At 33.1% G+C, this 17,031-nt stretch overlaps 1 protein-coding gene across 1 annotated transcript in view; it reads left to right on the top strand.

The window, feature by feature from the left end:
* Positions 1 to 17,031, top strand: part of Adgrb3 (adhesion G protein-coupled receptor B3) — a 671,006-nt gene that overhangs the window by 386,640 nt on the left and 267,335 nt on the right. The window contains exons 15-16 of the mRNA XM_026391342.2: positions 2,230 to 2,332; positions 15,144 to 15,187. Coding sequence (XP_026247127.1) covers positions 2,230 to 2,332; positions 15,144 to 15,187 — 147 coding nt within the window. The remainder of the gene's footprint in view (positions 1 to 2,229; positions 2,333 to 15,143; positions 15,188 to 17,031) is intronic.

The following is a 17,031-nucleotide window of genomic DNA, read 5'->3' as shown; positions in this document are numbered from 1 at the left end:
TTTATATAACCAAACAAGAATTCAAACATACTCAGGCTAACCTGAATAAAGAATTAGCATCTGTGTGTTCAGTGCCCGATTTTTTCTTTGGGAGAAACCTGCAAAATTTTTCTGGTGGTAACACAGACATTCCCTGAACTCTTGCTATAGACATCTTGTCATTCTCCAAGAGGCCTGTCAACCCTGCTAATATGATCAATCACCCAGGATGGCCTTCCAGCTTTGTTAATTCCATTTATTTCCATCTGGTTTCCTAATTAATTTTACTCACAGACAAGATAATTTGGCAAAAGTAACTTGATATTTAGAGCTTAGTTTTATATTTTTCTCAACATAGCTTAGTGTTACATTTTTCTCAACATAGTTTACTTTACGGGACTGATTTAACATTAAATGAAACCAAGGACAGCTAACTGGCTATCTGTTTGTAACCACTTGCATCCCAAGAAAAGGAAAACATATTCATGACTTATGGATTTTTCCCTGTTTACTATTTGGTACACACCTTCTTGTGTTTGAATTTGTTATTTGACTAAATATATGAGAAACTGGGTTAAAAATGTTGTTCCACTCCAAGTATGCTTCCAGTTCCTCTACTACTAAATACAGTAAATTCCAAATTGTGGAATAGTTCAGCATAATTTTCTAGAAAGATATATTTTGTGTCAAATATGAATCCATTAGAGGAAACATCATCATAATGAATGTGAGGTTCAATATAACTTCTACTCTACCACATTAAAACTACAGTACTTTGATGATATGCCTGTTTTTAAAAACTGTGTTTTGTAAGTTTAAACATGCTTTTATCATAAGACCAAACAATTCCACTCCCAGAATTTACCCAAGACACATAAAAATAAAAGTCCTCACAGAGTGTGTATGACAATTATTTATAATAGCCATACAGGACTATTCATAAAAGTTAAAAACCAAAGTAGCCCAAAGTTCATTTAATTGATAAATATATAAATAAATTGTGGTACTTCCACAATTTGTACATTTATTTATATATGTACATTTATTTATATATGCACAATTTGTACATTTATTTATATATGTATATATATACTGATGGAATAAATTTATTCCATCAGTTTATTATAATTTGCACAATGTGGTACATTCCATGGAATATTACTTAACCATAACAAAGAACCAAAAAGTATGAATCTCAAAAATATTATGCTGAGTTGAACTAAGTAAAAAACAGTGTAGTATATGATTCTATTGAAATGAAATGCTAGAAAGGGTCAATTCATAATGACAGCCTGTCCATGGTTTCTGGGATCATGGAGAGGAGGGGACCAAGTCAAAGGAGATCAAGGAAATTATTTAGTGCAAGGAATTGGTTATCTGTTTTGATTGTTGTGGTGTTTACATGCTATTAATCTCCCCAAATAGTATCTGTCCTTTGAAAGAGCAGATGATTATTTCACATCTTCAAAGAGGGATGAATATACTTAATTTTTGTGTGTGTATGTATAAAAGTACAATCAAGTTTTTCAATCTTTAAACAATGGGTGATCTATAGCATTTTATAAATTTTAAATGAAAATTTTTAAGAACTAGGAAAATTTGGTTCAGTTATGTGATTCCATATAAAATCACTTTAATTTTTTTGTGAATGAACTGCACTTGGTATGGTATTTCAAAAAACATGTATGTTTCTTTGAGGACATTGAGATTAAGCAGCAGCCTGTAAATATTTGCTGAAATGAATGGGAGTGAGAATTTGCAACAACACTTATTTAAAGGCTGCTTCCTCTCACGTTGTTCCAAATTCCAAATTTTCATCTTAATGCATTTTGGAAGAATCCAAAAACTGCCAAGACGGCACTTTGAAAGAAGAGAATTTGGTCTCCTGAAGAATAAAACTGCTAGATCCTCCTTGAGATAATGAATTCTGTTCATTCAAAGATTGCCTGAAGGTGTGAGTTCACAGTCCATCTCTCTTCTGGGTGAATCAGGTTTAAGTAATTGGAAGCTTGTCAGTAGTGATGTTTTTTCATCTTTTCTGTATCTAAAATGGTAAAATGGTTCTTTTCCCCAAAATTTTCTAGGTTCAGATAGAGTTCGTTTATAACAGTAAATTGACTGTCTTTCCATGAATAACATCATATCTATGTTTCAACTTAGGATGTATTTAATGTCATCCCAACAGATATTGAGCTGTATGAATTATAGTTTTCACCCTTTCTTCTTTTAATCATAATTATTCTGTTTCAGAAATTATACTGTTGTTAATTCCAAAATCATCGTGGTCACAATAAGGCCTGAACCCAAAACAACTGACTCGTTTCTGGAGATAGAGCTAGCTCATTTGGCTAATGTAAGTACTATCTACTTGGCATTCAGTTGCTTTCAGAATTACCCTTTAAAGAAGATCAACAATAATTCCTTGAACCAATAGTGTCAGAACACGTTTTTTAAGCTTTTACAGTTGGAAATGTATTCATTTGTTATGATCACATATAAACAGGACACTATATTGTTCTATGTTTTTGTTTCTGATAAAGCACTCTTCAATTTATCCAAGATAAATTATTTTTCTGTGCATACATCTTTATCGAACTCTATGCTAGACCTGGGGAATAAGAATGTGAACAAAAGCTTAGTTCACTGTGTGATAGGAAACACTGGCACATAAATTCATGGATTTGAGTTACATGCAGAAACAGAACTTACAAAATTAGCACAAAGGAGATCAGTTGACTTGGGAAGGTGGAGTGAGTCAGGCAGCAGGTTTCAACATTTAAGTCCAGCATTGGGGAAGGGGCTTTATAACTTCCTGAGTGCCCCACTGGTCTAAACTTCAATCTTCCATCATCCCAGAATGACAAGCACCTTTCCTTAAGTCCATTCAACTGCAACTGAAATGCTTTAAATCATGCTCAGTTCTATATTGAAATTAATTTTTTTATCATTTATACATTCACTTTAAATACTTAAATGATTAATGGGTAAGGACAAGGAAGGTAATTCTTATCAAGATCTCCTCATAATACTTTCATACCTCCTGTATTAAAGTTATACAATCTTATCTTGTATGCATATATATTTTTATTATTTCTTGAAATGTTTTTATCAAGTTGACTTTAATATTAAAAAAAGAAGCAAAAAGTGATTAAGCCATTTCCCCAAGTTTATATAATTAGAGAATGACATAATAGAATTCATACTCACATCCTTTGGGCTACAAAACTTGTGTAATTTCTGCCATTGTATAATTTCTGATTTCCTCAAGAAATTAGCCTTAGTTTCATAGAAAATGATAATCATCTTCCCCGTGAACTGCTTTTTGCTAAGCTGCCTCAGGCTTCCTAGACTGTTTAATGAAAACTGCAAATCTTCCCTTAATAACTTTCAAATATCACAATTAATATTTGAAAAATTAGGTCTTTTGCTACTTTTGCCAAAATGTGACCATACTGGTTGTTTCTAATCTCAAGAATGTTTTTTTTCTTTAATATCTACTTCCTCATACCTTCCTATAGCTCTAATCTCATTACTCTCCTAAAAATTGGGAGATGCATTTGAACATTTGAACATGTGCTTTTGAATAGGGAGCTTATTTGTGTGTTCAAGATTGTCTATGAAAATGTCTATCACTTTGCCTGTTTTTATTGTCATGAAATGTCTCTACAGTTACAAGAATTGGTGTAAAATATTAAGAGATATTTAGTTTCCTATGAAAATTATAGAATTACAAAATTGAAGTAATACAGTGTCAGAACATAGGCCTTGTTCTTTATGCAGAAAATTTTCTGTAAGTGAATATTTGTAGGACTTTCCTAAATAAAGATGAAAACATTATTTAGAATTTGAAACCATGTTAGAGGAAAATTGTTTGAATTTTATATAACTTGAAAAATAGTAACCTCAAAAATAGTATTGATGCAATAGTTTCTACTTTAATTCAAGAAAACTATTTGTAAAGAATACATTTAAACTTGGACTCAAACTTTTATCTTTTGGTAATATATTTTGACAGCCAATTTATAAAAGAGGTAAACCATGTACTAAACATTATTTTTCAAATATGGGAAACAAATGTACAATCTGCAGATTTTATTAAGCACCAACTAGACACTGGAGTGGAGTGAAAGTCAGCATATAAGAAGGAGGAGATAATGATCATAAGGCACTTCGGATGAATTCTGTCTTAATATTTTGAGTAAGTGAATTGATCAGCCACCAAAAGAATATTCTCTCCACTCTAAAAGACCCAGATTTTTTTTAAAAATATATAGACAAATACCTTACAAAACGGAATGAGGAAACAAGAGGAAGAAAAAAAGTTTCTGCTGGAGAAAGAAAAAAAATGAAAGTGCTCTTACTTCAATTCCCCCTCACCTGCAGTGCTGCTCCACACCTGTGCTCAAAGGCCACCTGTGCTCAGAGACCACTGCAACTCCAGCCACACAAGGAGCTTTGCTGGGATCTCCTGGATTTTAAATGCACGGCACCACCTATACAGCATAGACAGCTCTTTATGCTTTACCATTTTAATTTCTAATGATAATTTCATCTGCAATTATATTCTTAACCAAATTAGATTTTCAAAAACACTGTATTGTTCACTGAAGTAAGGAATATGGGACTGACTCTTTCAGACATCTTAATATTTATTACCAGTCTTAAAAAGATATTTTCTACATACTAATATTAGTTTGATTTCATTGAAGTGGTCACTAAAAAAGCCTACACTGAAAGATAGCGATCTTAGCTAAAACATGAGGATTGAACTTGATGGAAACAAGCTCAATTTTTATCTATATTCATTGCCTTTGTAATTGGATATGATGTGTCTCTAATAATAAATATGTCTACTTTCACCTATTTTCTTATAATAAAACTATTTTCCATACTTTTCTGAGCTTAGGAAAAAATAACAGCTTACAAACTACATCTGTTTCATAGGATTTTCTATGTGAAGAAAAGGAAAAGTGGGAATTAAAAGTTATATAGTGAGTCTAGGGGAAAGCCTGTTAACATTTTCTAAATGAAATATGTTTTTTTCTAAAAAGCTTTTTATCAAATAGATTTTATAGTATGTTAAATATAATAAAGCCCTTGGGAAATGGTAGGAATAAGAAATATATAGAACCCTGCAGTTCCAAATTGCAGTTAGCAAAGCTAGCTGCAGTTTTAACCAGGTTTTAAGTCATTAATGAGTAAGACACTATTCTTACTTCAGGTTCTCAGTCTTATGTCTTCATTGTCATGACCATATAGACTCTGGATTTCTGTTGCTTCATGCTTAGTCATAGATAGCAATCATTTGCTTTTAAGAAATATTACTTTTTCCAGGAAAAGAATTTTGCATTTCATATTACTGAAGGGTTTTTCAGAGTAACACTTAAAATTATCAATTGGTAGAATCTACAACACATATGGAAAGTTAATAATTTTTTGAACATAGTTATTGAGAACTAAGTATAATAGGAAAGCTCTGTATGTACACACACACACACACACACACACACACACAGTGAGGATGCCCTGTGTCTGACAAGTCTGGACCTACTGTGTCTTTCCAGAATGGATAACATCCTTATATTTAAAGATGAGCTAAAATAATAGAAAATAAATGAATTTTAGTTATCTTCTGCTTTATCACCTTTGCAAGCCTGAAAATGCATTATTTTTTTCTAATAAGAGTTCTTCTGCATAGTTCCATTTTGAGTGGAAAGATGGAGTAGACTATGCTAGCCTGTAGTCTAAACTTGCCCCTTTTTTAAAAATTCCCCTCTGTGAAGCAACTCTAATGGTCTAAGTAGGGTGTTACTCCTGTCTTTCAGGGTTGAGGAAAAACCCATCAGATTTATTTGTATTTCTCAAACTGATCATGTGCACAAAAAAAAAATCTCATGGGAATTTTGCACTTGTGAGTTTTGTTTTCTTTGTCTTATTTGCTTACATACTAACAGGATCAAACTAACCAATTAAGAAATTTGACTTTTGTATGTGAACTAAAATTAACCATGATCCAAAGCCTGTGTAAATCATGGAGGAAAACAGAGTGGAGAGTGTATTTCTTGCTACTATTAGAGAAGCATGAGAAATGATATGAAGAAATCCCAGCATTCATCAGGAAGTGTGTTCATGAACATCAAATTCTAAAAGCTTAAAGAATTAAAAATCATTTGGCAAAACTTTAAAAGTCCAGTCTATGCATCAATAATTTTTACAAAGGGGTATTATTAGCAGTCCTTTGTTTTTTAAATTACTTTTGTGCCCTAGCTTTTGTCCATTTGGTAGAGCTTTCTGGTTTTCCTACTTAATACTCTTGGTGATTTTTATGGGAGTCTTGAAATGCTAACTAGACAAGGAGATTGATGGCTCTGCTAACAGATGAAATTGAGATGGAAATTATTTTCTAGCTACATTTTTTGTGTTTTATCATAAATTCCTAAACTGAGTAAGCATCTCCTCACCTCTCAAATTTGGTTTATTTTTATTCATTTTACATAATTGATATTCTCCAAAAAGACTTTCAAATAATTGTGCAGTCATAGGAGTAGGTGTTGACAAATTTTTCCAGTAAACAGTCAGATAGTAAATATTTTAGGCATCAGAGCCTAATAATTTGTCACATGTCCTCAACTATCTCTTGCAAGTAAAAGCAGCCAGAGACAGTATATAAACATATAGAAGTGGTTCTATCCCAGTAAAATTTTCTTTACAAATATAAGTGGCAGGTCAAAGTTAGTTCACAGGCTATAGTTAATCAGCCTCTCTATGGTATGCAGAATAATAGCCCCTTACAGATGTCCACATACTAACAACTCTCAGAACATGTGAATATATTACGTGTTCAAAAGGACTTTAGTATATTACATGTCAAAAGTGATGTTACTTGTGTATTACATGTCAAAAGGAACTCCTGTGTGATGTAAGGGTAAGCACTTTGAGATGGGGAAATTATTCCATATTATATATGTATGCCCAGTTTAAATAAACGAGCTATTAAAAGCATAGAATGTTGCCTAGTAGTGAACAAAAATGTGAAATGTAAGGATTCAACCAGCCTCAGCTGTCTTGTCCAGACAAGGAAAGGGGCCACAAACCAGGGGATACAGACATTCTTAAAAGCTGATAACAACCCCAGTTGGTCAACCAGGAAATGGGGAATGCAGTCCTTTAATCAGAAGGAACTGTAACCAAATTCATCTCCAGATTCTCAGAAAGAAATGAAGTTCTGCCAACACTTCAATTTCAACCTGGTGAAACCCTTAAGTAGAACTGAACTCTTAGTCTTTTGACCTATAGAAACTAAGAAATTTAAAAAAAAAAAGGGGGGGGAGCTGTACTGTGCTCCTATGATTGTGGTAATTTTTTTTTTAACAGCAGGAATAGAAAACTAAATACATCCTGAACTGGAGTAATACAAACAATTTTTTAGAAATTGAAAATATTATACAAATATACATTGATAGTATTGTTTTGAATCAGATGTACTATAATACTAATAATACATTATTCAATGAAAAGCAACTAGCAACTGGAAAGTATTTTGTCCTGAGTTTTATTAGTAGCACTTTAGAAACTTGATCACAATAGTGGACTATTGTAAAGGGAAATTGGAGAACATCATGCAATAGCATTGCCTAGGCAGCCAAAAGAAGGGCTGTGCAGAAGGAGGTGCTGGATGTCCTACAGAACCCTGATATCTGCACATATGTTGTGCTCCTGAAAAAACTTAGTGAAACTTCTCTTCAGTCAGCATGTAGACTATAGGAGTGAAAATCACCCTTGCCTGCCTTAGTATTTGCTATAAACTCATATGATTATTATTAGGACACATTATTAAACTTGAATATAAAGGGAAAGACCTAACTGGTATGCTACGTGGAATCTAGGGATTTGGTGTTAATTTATTAAAGCTATGCGCTACTTCGAATCATAGGAAATACTCAGACAGTTTTTTAAAAAGGCGTATTTTTTTTTTTTTTTTTGCTGAAAGATGCACTAGACCCTGTGTAATCATTGTTAGAAATGATGAAAGCATATAGGGATAATCCTTTCGAAGACATCAATGTTGAAGCAATGATTCTTTTTGAAGGATACACATTTTTAAAAGCTCCTGATTATGGTTCTACATTTTACTGCTTCTAACATGGCAAACAGTATTCTTTAGGTAATAATGAACAATCAGGCTAATGACAGGTCTCAGAAATTAGAGAAGCAGGCTGTTACCACATCCATAAAAATGGTGTCATCTGGTTAATGTGGTCTACTGAGTAACTGGATGGTAGAAGCTGAATTAACTATATGCTCTCTCCTCATGGTCCCATTAAATAGCCACCATCTTCCTAAGAAGAGTATTGTGACATGGGTATGACTCCTCCAGATAAAACAATATTCTGCATTTCTCTTTTCAGTCATTTTTAGATCATTGTCCTATAGCTAAATCAAGCTCTTTATTTTCCATAACCTTGGTTTAACTGGCTTGTAATGTGATGCTTCCTATACAATCCTCACAAGTCCATTCAAATATTCTATGCTTCCAAACTCCTAATAAGTAAGAATACATTATTACATCATCAATGAGGCCCATTTGACTTCAGATACAAGACAACTACCACCCCCAAAATAAAAAAAAATAATAATAATATATAGAAAGAGTAAGAGCTAGACTTAGCTCTTTTTAAGATTCATTGAAAATATTAAACCACCAACCTGGGAATGTGGCTCTGTGGTAGAATGCTAGCCTTCTACTTGGGTTGGATTCCTGGCACCACAAAACAAACAAACAAAAGCTATGCCAAGGACCACTATTTATCCTAACCTTGAGAATATGTTTGAAGAATATGCAACAATCACACTTTGAGCAACATCATCCCGTTGAGTGATGTATAATACTTTCAGGGACTTTGGGGCTATTTTTCTGTTAAAAGATATACTCCTGAAAGGGTTCCCTTTCTCTGATCAGCTTATAGTAGTAACATCTCATAGATTTGACTATAGAACAATTTACATTTACTAATGCCTTATTTGCATAGCAGGAATTCCTAAGATTTTTTTAAAATATGTCCTTTTTCAACTAATAGTAAAATTATAAACTGGATATGAATTCATCTTTTGTAGGTCTGGTTAATTTGTGCAATTGCATATAATACCAACAATTCAATTTTAGTGGGAATCAAAGTCAGAATAAGCTCAGCAAAATCTAGTTGGTTTGGGATTTTTGTTTGTTAGGTTGGTTGGTTGGTTGGTTGGCTGGTTGGTTGGTTTTGATTTTGGTTTTAATGCTGGGAATTAAACTTAGGTTCTTGCACATGCTAAGCACATATTGTACTGGTCATTTTTTTGTGTGTGATGCCTTGTTGTCTAAAATTTAGAAAATTAAGGAGAGATGGTATAGTGTCAGGTAAACAGTCCCTCTCTCGTCCATGCTCAAGAAATCAATGTACAATTCATTGGATGACGTGATAGAAAGAATCATCCTAGAACATCTGACTCAGAGCACTGGAAATGTTAAAATAGTTAAGATGAAATCATTGCCCTTCTTCATGTCCTGAGCCACTTTATCTATTTGCTTACTTTGTCTCTACAGGCAAGAGATTATTTTTATTTCAAGAGGACAGAAAAAACTTACAAAAAAGTTATGAACTTTCCAGATTAGTAATTTATTACAGTATTTGAGTATGACCAGTTTTAAAAGTTGAATAAAACAGAGTAAGCATGTTATTTCTTTTTTAATTTTACTTTTAATTGACAAACAAAAATTGTATTTATGGGGTACAAAGTGATGTATTGATATATGTTTATAATGTGCAATCATTAAATCAGGCTAATTAACAAAACCATCACCTCACAAAGTATAATTAAGATAGGAGTGATAAGCTTTAATAATCTATTGCACAGAATGGTGACTAAAGTAAAATATTAAAGCATTGTATATTTTAAAATTGTTAGATGTATAGATTTTAAACGTCTCTGACATGTTATTTCTTTTTCTTTTTACATCTTGAGCAATGATTCTCCTAACTTGATGTAGATAAAAAATTATTAACACACATCTCAAAATTCCTAGAACCAAGGAATCCAAGTTAAGTCAGCACCCTAGATGATTCTAGAGTAGGTCTAGGGAAAATGATTTGAACATTATGAAGAGAGCAAGTGTATGATTAAGATTAAAATAGCATGTGAATTTGAATTTATCCACATTTAAAAACACTGGGGAAAAACTTGAAGACACTTGGACCTTATTTACTTTTATTGTAATTTCTTTTTTTTCTTTAGTATAAGCAACTTCACTCAGATCTCTGCTCAAATTATTAAGGCTTAATAGTGATTCTTTCCCAGTATGCATCTGTTTCCCTGGTCTTTGCTGCTGACTGTGGTTGACTTTTTGTTATAGCACCTATTACCATCTAGCAGATTACATATTTGTCTGTTGTGTTTTTGTCACTCTCCTGCCCCTTCACTGTAATGACATCTATGAGGCAGGAACTTGGTTTTCTTCCACCGTGTATGAAAGTACCTTGAACGATACCTGGAATGTACTAGGTATTAACTAAAAAATTTTTGCATGCATGAATAAATAAATGGATGACCTTGTTTAAATCATCTTGCTAACTTTCTTCTACATTCTGTACATTGTGAGAGGTTTTTTGGTTTTTTTTGTTTGTTTGTTTTACTATAGTGAGGATAAAGTATTCCATGGGGGGGGGGGCAGTGAGAAGAAAGTTTTGAAAGAATAAAAGAAATTTAATTATGAATATCATAGTAGAACATTTGAGAACTAGAGCTAAAAAGGATGTCCAAATCCCCTATTTTATATTAAGATAAGAAAACAAAAAGGGAAAAGAATCACCCATAGAAAGTCATTGACCAAAGCTGGGGCTACATTCTACTATTTAATAAATACAGTCCTTGATGTTGAAACATAGAAAGTAATAGAAAACAACAAAGATGCTTAAAAGTGGTGCATAGAACAACCTATGGTAACTGGATATTGTCATGGTGCATTTTCAAAATGATTATGAGGGTATGATTAAAATGTTTAACTCAAGCTAAACTGTACTATTTTGAGTAGAGCCAAGAGAGGCGGATTGTTTGATTTGCCAAAAAACGTGTTTGTCAAGAAGAGTATATCTTTCCCAAAAGTTTTCAAATACATGCAGTTTTAATACTTTCAAGTGTCAATTATATTGACAGCTTGATGAATTGATCTTCATTAGCCCATCTGTCTCATTTACCTGACAACTTCTGTTTTCTTAGTTTGACGTATTTCTTAAGTCGGCTTATAGAGGTGAAGTTCACAGCTTGCTGGATTCCCTCTAGCTCCCGTCAGTCCATTTTGTTACTGCTCTCCATGGGGCTCACCATTTCCTATTATTGATTTCCTGTAAATTCCTTATAACAGATATTGTAGAACAGTCCCTTTCAGAAAAGTATCTAAAATTTGTAACGTATTTTCCAAGTAGTTTCTTAGAAGAACCATTTAGCCAGTATATATGTATTTTCATAAGGTTAGAGTTCATTCATCATTAGTTTTTGCTTTATATTTTCCATTTCCAATTCTTATGAAGTAATTGGTCTTCCAGGAACTAAGATTTCTCTAATGTTTTGTCCTGCCTATTTGTCTAAACTTCAAATGTTTAACTTATAGACCTCATCTCATATCACAAGCCTGTGCATTGTGGTTATTCTAGGATAAATATCCACAGAGGAGTATCTGACTGTTTTATGCATCCCAGTATGTATACCCCAAGATTGAATGGTGCATTTGGAATGCATAATAACTCTCAGGTGAATGGAGTTTTTGAATTTTCATAAGAACAGGAAGAGAGAGAAGCATGCAATGGGTCAAGAAGTAAGGGGTAAAGAAGGTGAAGGAAAAAAATGAATGTTGACCAAGGTGTGGAATAAAAGAAGCATTTCTCATCTTTATGTTTTCATTTGAAATTTTTTAGGGGAATCAAAAGGAAAAGATATCCAAATTTTTAGTTTATATTATATTTATTTTCTAATGTTACTAGATTTTTGTTGTAACATGTTGTGAATAATACTTATAAAATAATAAGCATATAAGCAGTATCCAGAATTGTTTTATGTAGAGATTTATCTTAATCTCACTCTTAGATTAGCAAAATCAATGCATTAGATTCAGAGGTCTCTTATCTCAGGTTTCTCACCTACATTTGGTTTCTAAAGCCATGAAATGTGCACACCCATACCCTTCATCGTGGTATTCCAATGATATTGCTCTGGACCCTGTTGAATAAAAACCTTGATGGTTACAGCATAACATTATGATACAGTGTTTTAACTATGCTGAAAGTTTATCAAAAATTCACAAGCTATATTTAAAAATCCAGGTTAATCTAGATAATATCTCATAAAGTAGAAGAAAATACCAGTTTGAAGAACCATTCTCTCCTTCATCCCATGAACACAGGATCTGTGCCTTCTGGAAGAGCAGATAAAGACCCAAAGCATCCATGAAATACACTCAGACTAGCACAGACTCATTGTCTTTTATGCAAGAAACTATCACTACTGATGTTTCTATTTCCCTTGTGTTGTAACATAATCATTTCACGTGAGTTATCTACCTCTATAGGCCTGTGTCTTTCTTCAGGGAAGAGAATTTTTTTAATGTTCTAGGGGCATAGCATAGAAGTATGAGCATTTGACAGCCAAGAAATTTTGGATACATGGTCTTAGAAGAACCTGGAGAGTAGTTGTGGTACTACAATGTTGGAGTTAGTCAAAGGCATCAATTAAAATAGATAATAAATGAGACTGAGATGTGTTTTATAAAACTTAGATTAATAAGCTTACTTTTTATTTCTAACAAATTTTTAGAATGGATCCAGGCAATATCACTTAGAAACACACAGCAAAGATACCACCTAGATTTTTAGAGAGATTGCTTTTATCAGACACACTCCAGTAACTATCTGTTTATATGCAAAGTTGAAACCTAAGGGTTGGATGGTAGTTTGGTGGCACCAGTGGAGCAAGTCTATACCTGTAGAAGGGAGCCAGTGACCTTTTTGGAAACTGTTATTTTTAAATCGTGCTGGCCTGTTCATTACTTTTATCAACAATTTGGTTGGATGAGGACACAGATAATCATGTTTGCTTTTAATCCTGTAATGTCACAAAGCTTGGAAGCAATTATCACTGTGTGGGATGCCAAAATCAGAATTTTAAAAGCTCCCAAAAGACTGCTATGTATGAGTAATGCCTGCTAAGCTCAGGAAGCAAATACCAAATATCTTATGTGATCCTAGTTTGCATTGTTGGGAATATGGCATCTAAATTGGATAGGCAGTAGCACTGCTCTTCTCTGCATGGGTGGGCACAGAGGATGATTACCCTAAGTGAACTCTAAAAGTGTATGCTCCAGGAAATTAAGGGCATGGAAGATAAAAGAATTTGAACCAACAGAATATGTTTAATGGATAACAGAAGACTCTTCAGGGGTATGATAGAATTTGTACAAATCTGAGATTTTGCTTTAAGAAAAAATTAAGTTATTTTCAAGGTGGGGCAAAATAAAATCCAATCAATGTAAGCAAGTAGAGAGGAAAAAACACTTTTCCAAAAATCAGTATTCATCAATACACAACCCTAGACAAGTGTGGAAAACTCTCTATGTCATCCTGAAAGTGATGGTGGCTACTCAATATAAAATTATTCAACAGAATAAAAATCTAACACTTTTTTTCCTTAAAAATTCATTAAACATTATCTGATACAAATATTATCCCTTGATTAAGAGGACACTGAATGTCAACCAACTCTCTGGAAATGGAAAATTAATGCAATCACCTCTTTCTTAGAAGAAGCAATTAGAGGCTGAAAGGGAGGTGACGCTGATGAGTGCACACAGGTACAGGATGCATTCTTTAGCCTTCAGGGAAATGCAAATCAAAAGCACACTGGGGCAGGGGCAGTTGTGGCTCAGAGCACTTGCCTAGCATGTGTGAGGCACTGGGTTCTATTCTCAGTGCCACATATAAATAAATAAATAAATATCCACCAACATCTAAAAAAAATTAAGAAAACACACTGAGATTTCATCTTACTGCAGTCAAAATTGGTATCATCAAGAATAGAAGCACAATAAATGCTAATGAGGATTTACGGATAAAGAAAGCTTATACAATATTGATGGGATTGTAAATTAGTGAAGCTACCCTGGCCATCAGTATGGCAGTTCTTTAAAAACTTAAAAAATATAATTAACATATGACCCAACTATACCACTCCTCAGTATAGCCCTGAAGGAATTAAAGTCAGCATACCATAGAGATAACCTGCATTCCCATGTTTATCATAGCACAATTCACAATAGCCAAGTTATAAAATCAGCTCAGATGTCCACCAAAAGATAAATAGGAAAAGAAAATGTGGAATATAAACGTGATGGAATATTATTCAGCTACATAAAAATGAACAATATTCTGTCATTTTCAGGAAAATGTGTGGAACTAGAGATCATCATGTTAAGCAAAATAAGCCAGACTCAGAAATTCTGACAAATATCACACATTTTCTCTCATATGTGGAATATAGAAAATAAAAGATGATATGAAAGTAGAAAGGAAAGTATCATAGAAGAGAGAGGGAACAGGGGGAGGGGGAAAGTAGGGTAAAGGAAGGTAATGTGGGGTGAATATAACCAAAAATGTTATGGACCTATATTAATATGTCACAATGAAACCATTATTCCATATAATCAATATGCACTAATAAAAAATAAACTAAAAAAGGGGGATGTTTTCCTGTGATGTAAATATTATCAATACCTTGGTCTTCCTAAAGAAAATAACCCAGAAATTAATATTTTAGAGAAACAAATATGGAGTTAGAATCATCAAAATATGGTAGCTTCACTTTCAATTTTTAACAGAACTAAATACAGGTTATATTTGAAACAAATGTGTTATTTTCTTAGAATTTCACAAAGTGAGTCACCAAATCTGTGAGAAAGGAAATGCAAATTTCTCATGAAAAAAAATTGATGTAGAATCTTCAAAGTATCTTACCACAAGATAAGAAATCCACCATTCTATTTGAATTTCAACTAATCATTTCAAATAATGATATCAAATAATACTTTAATTTTTCATGTGTAATACTCACAATATATTTATTACTTCTCTGCTTATTTTTAGGGTACTTTGAATCCCTATTGTGTGTTATGGGATGACTCAAAAACGTAAGTGACAGATGTTTTCTTACATTATTTTGAACTAAATATTCAAAGCACATTAAATTATTTCAGCTGCCTGCTAGTTAACAGGAATGTGATAAGTCAGTAGGATGTGAGTTATACACAGAAAGAAAACATTCTCCTCTTTGAATCTGTAAGACAGCGTGATGAATGTGTGATGATGCCATTGGGTTACTTCTTAAGAAAGGATTGCATTACCTAATGAGTAAAGCACATTGCAATGTAAATTCATTGAGGGCTTTTTTAAAAGCTCTGAGATTTTAGAATTATAGAAGCTCAAATGGTATTTCAATATCTTGTCCTAGTAATTCAGCTTAGCACTGCAGAATAAAACAGCAATCTCTATGGTCATTTAGCTCAAACATTACTTGCATGACCTTGTGTCTATTATCAGAATAAAGCAATATTTATATGGTCCTTCCAAACTGTATTCTTATAAAAGCACTGAATGATATCATCTGATTTTTATTCATATGTTTTACAAATTCATGAAGACAAAAGAAAATAATTGTACTAAATAGAATGAGTACTTCTTTCATGATTTTTTAATTGTCAGTACAAGTAATTGCAATGTATCTGATCAAACTCATATTTATCTCGTTGATAATTCTAAGAGATTTTAATGTCTCAAAAAGCAGGAAAAAAAAAAAAACCATAGTTAAGTCTTAGACTTCAGTACCATACATATTTACTGTGGCTTCCAAATTCTTTTTGTCCTTTTCTGGGGGGAAGGTTTTGTTTATTTTGTTTTATTTTCTTTGCTTTTACAAGAAGAGGAGACAAGTATGAGTCAATCCCTAAGGTAAACACTACCATGTGTTTTATGTCAGAGAACCATGTTGTTGAGCTCTGTGTTTTCTAAGAATTTTCTCTGGAGTTCTTCCCCTGAGATTTGCTCTACATCTGAGGTTTGATGAAGTCACTTCCTCTCCCAGAGTCTAGAAGAGGAACATGCTTAGAATTTCTAGGAAAGGGGCAAACCCCCTGATACTCTTCTCAGTCCTGTCATACTGATATAATTTAAACTACAATTATCTTCATGGGGATGACAAGTCAATAATGTTAAGCAGTTTTTTTACTATAGGTTCTGGTGTCTTATGGATCCTCTTCTTCAGGAACCTAGTACCATAAAGAGATGCCCAACTTGCTCTGGTAGTAATATGAGCTGGTTGCCCTTACTGATGCCATGATTATCTTCTTTTTTGAAATCTCATAGAGAAATTTATGGTAGAAAAATGTTCCCAGGCTTTGCCATTTCTACCATTAGCTAGAGAAGACTGGTGGTATATTCTAAGATGCTTCTTGATGTGTTGTATAGCTGAGGGAAAAGTGAAATGCTACAAAAATCTAATTGAATATTTTCTGTGCAAGGAAAAACTCCTTATTATAGCTATTTTAATATCCATGAATAATAACTAACTTTGACTTAGTTTTGGTATCTTTTAGCAGGAAGAATGTGGTTGTATATTGATACAAACAGGGGAAAGTGTTAATTATTCCCAAAGTCCTTTAGGACTGTTCAAATGACACTATAAGAAGACCCAGTTGCCTGCTTCGCACCTTCTGTTAGTTTCTTTTCACAGACAGTGTAATATGTTAAATTTAATTTAAAAACTATTGGTGTTTGAGGTCAGTGTTATTCTTCAGAATCAACCACACTCATTTCCCCTCACCATGGTCTTATCCCTCTCAAAGAACATGTGTAGTTTTACAAAACTCAACTTTCCACTTGTCCTTGAAGAAAACTCACCTGGAAGAGGAGATGTATTTAGCTGTGTTTCAAAGTAGATAATTTCAAGAGATCAATGTAGTTAGTGTTTCCTTGATGT

The sequence above is a fragment of the Urocitellus parryii genome, chromosome 8 (genome assembly GCF_045843805.1).
Source record: "Urocitellus parryii isolate mUroPar1 chromosome 8, mUroPar1.hap1, whole genome shotgun sequence".
Classification (NCBI taxonomy): domain Eukaryota; kingdom Metazoa; phylum Chordata; class Mammalia; order Rodentia; family Sciuridae; genus Urocitellus; species Urocitellus parryii.
This window is presented reverse-complemented; position numbering and strand designations above follow the sequence as displayed.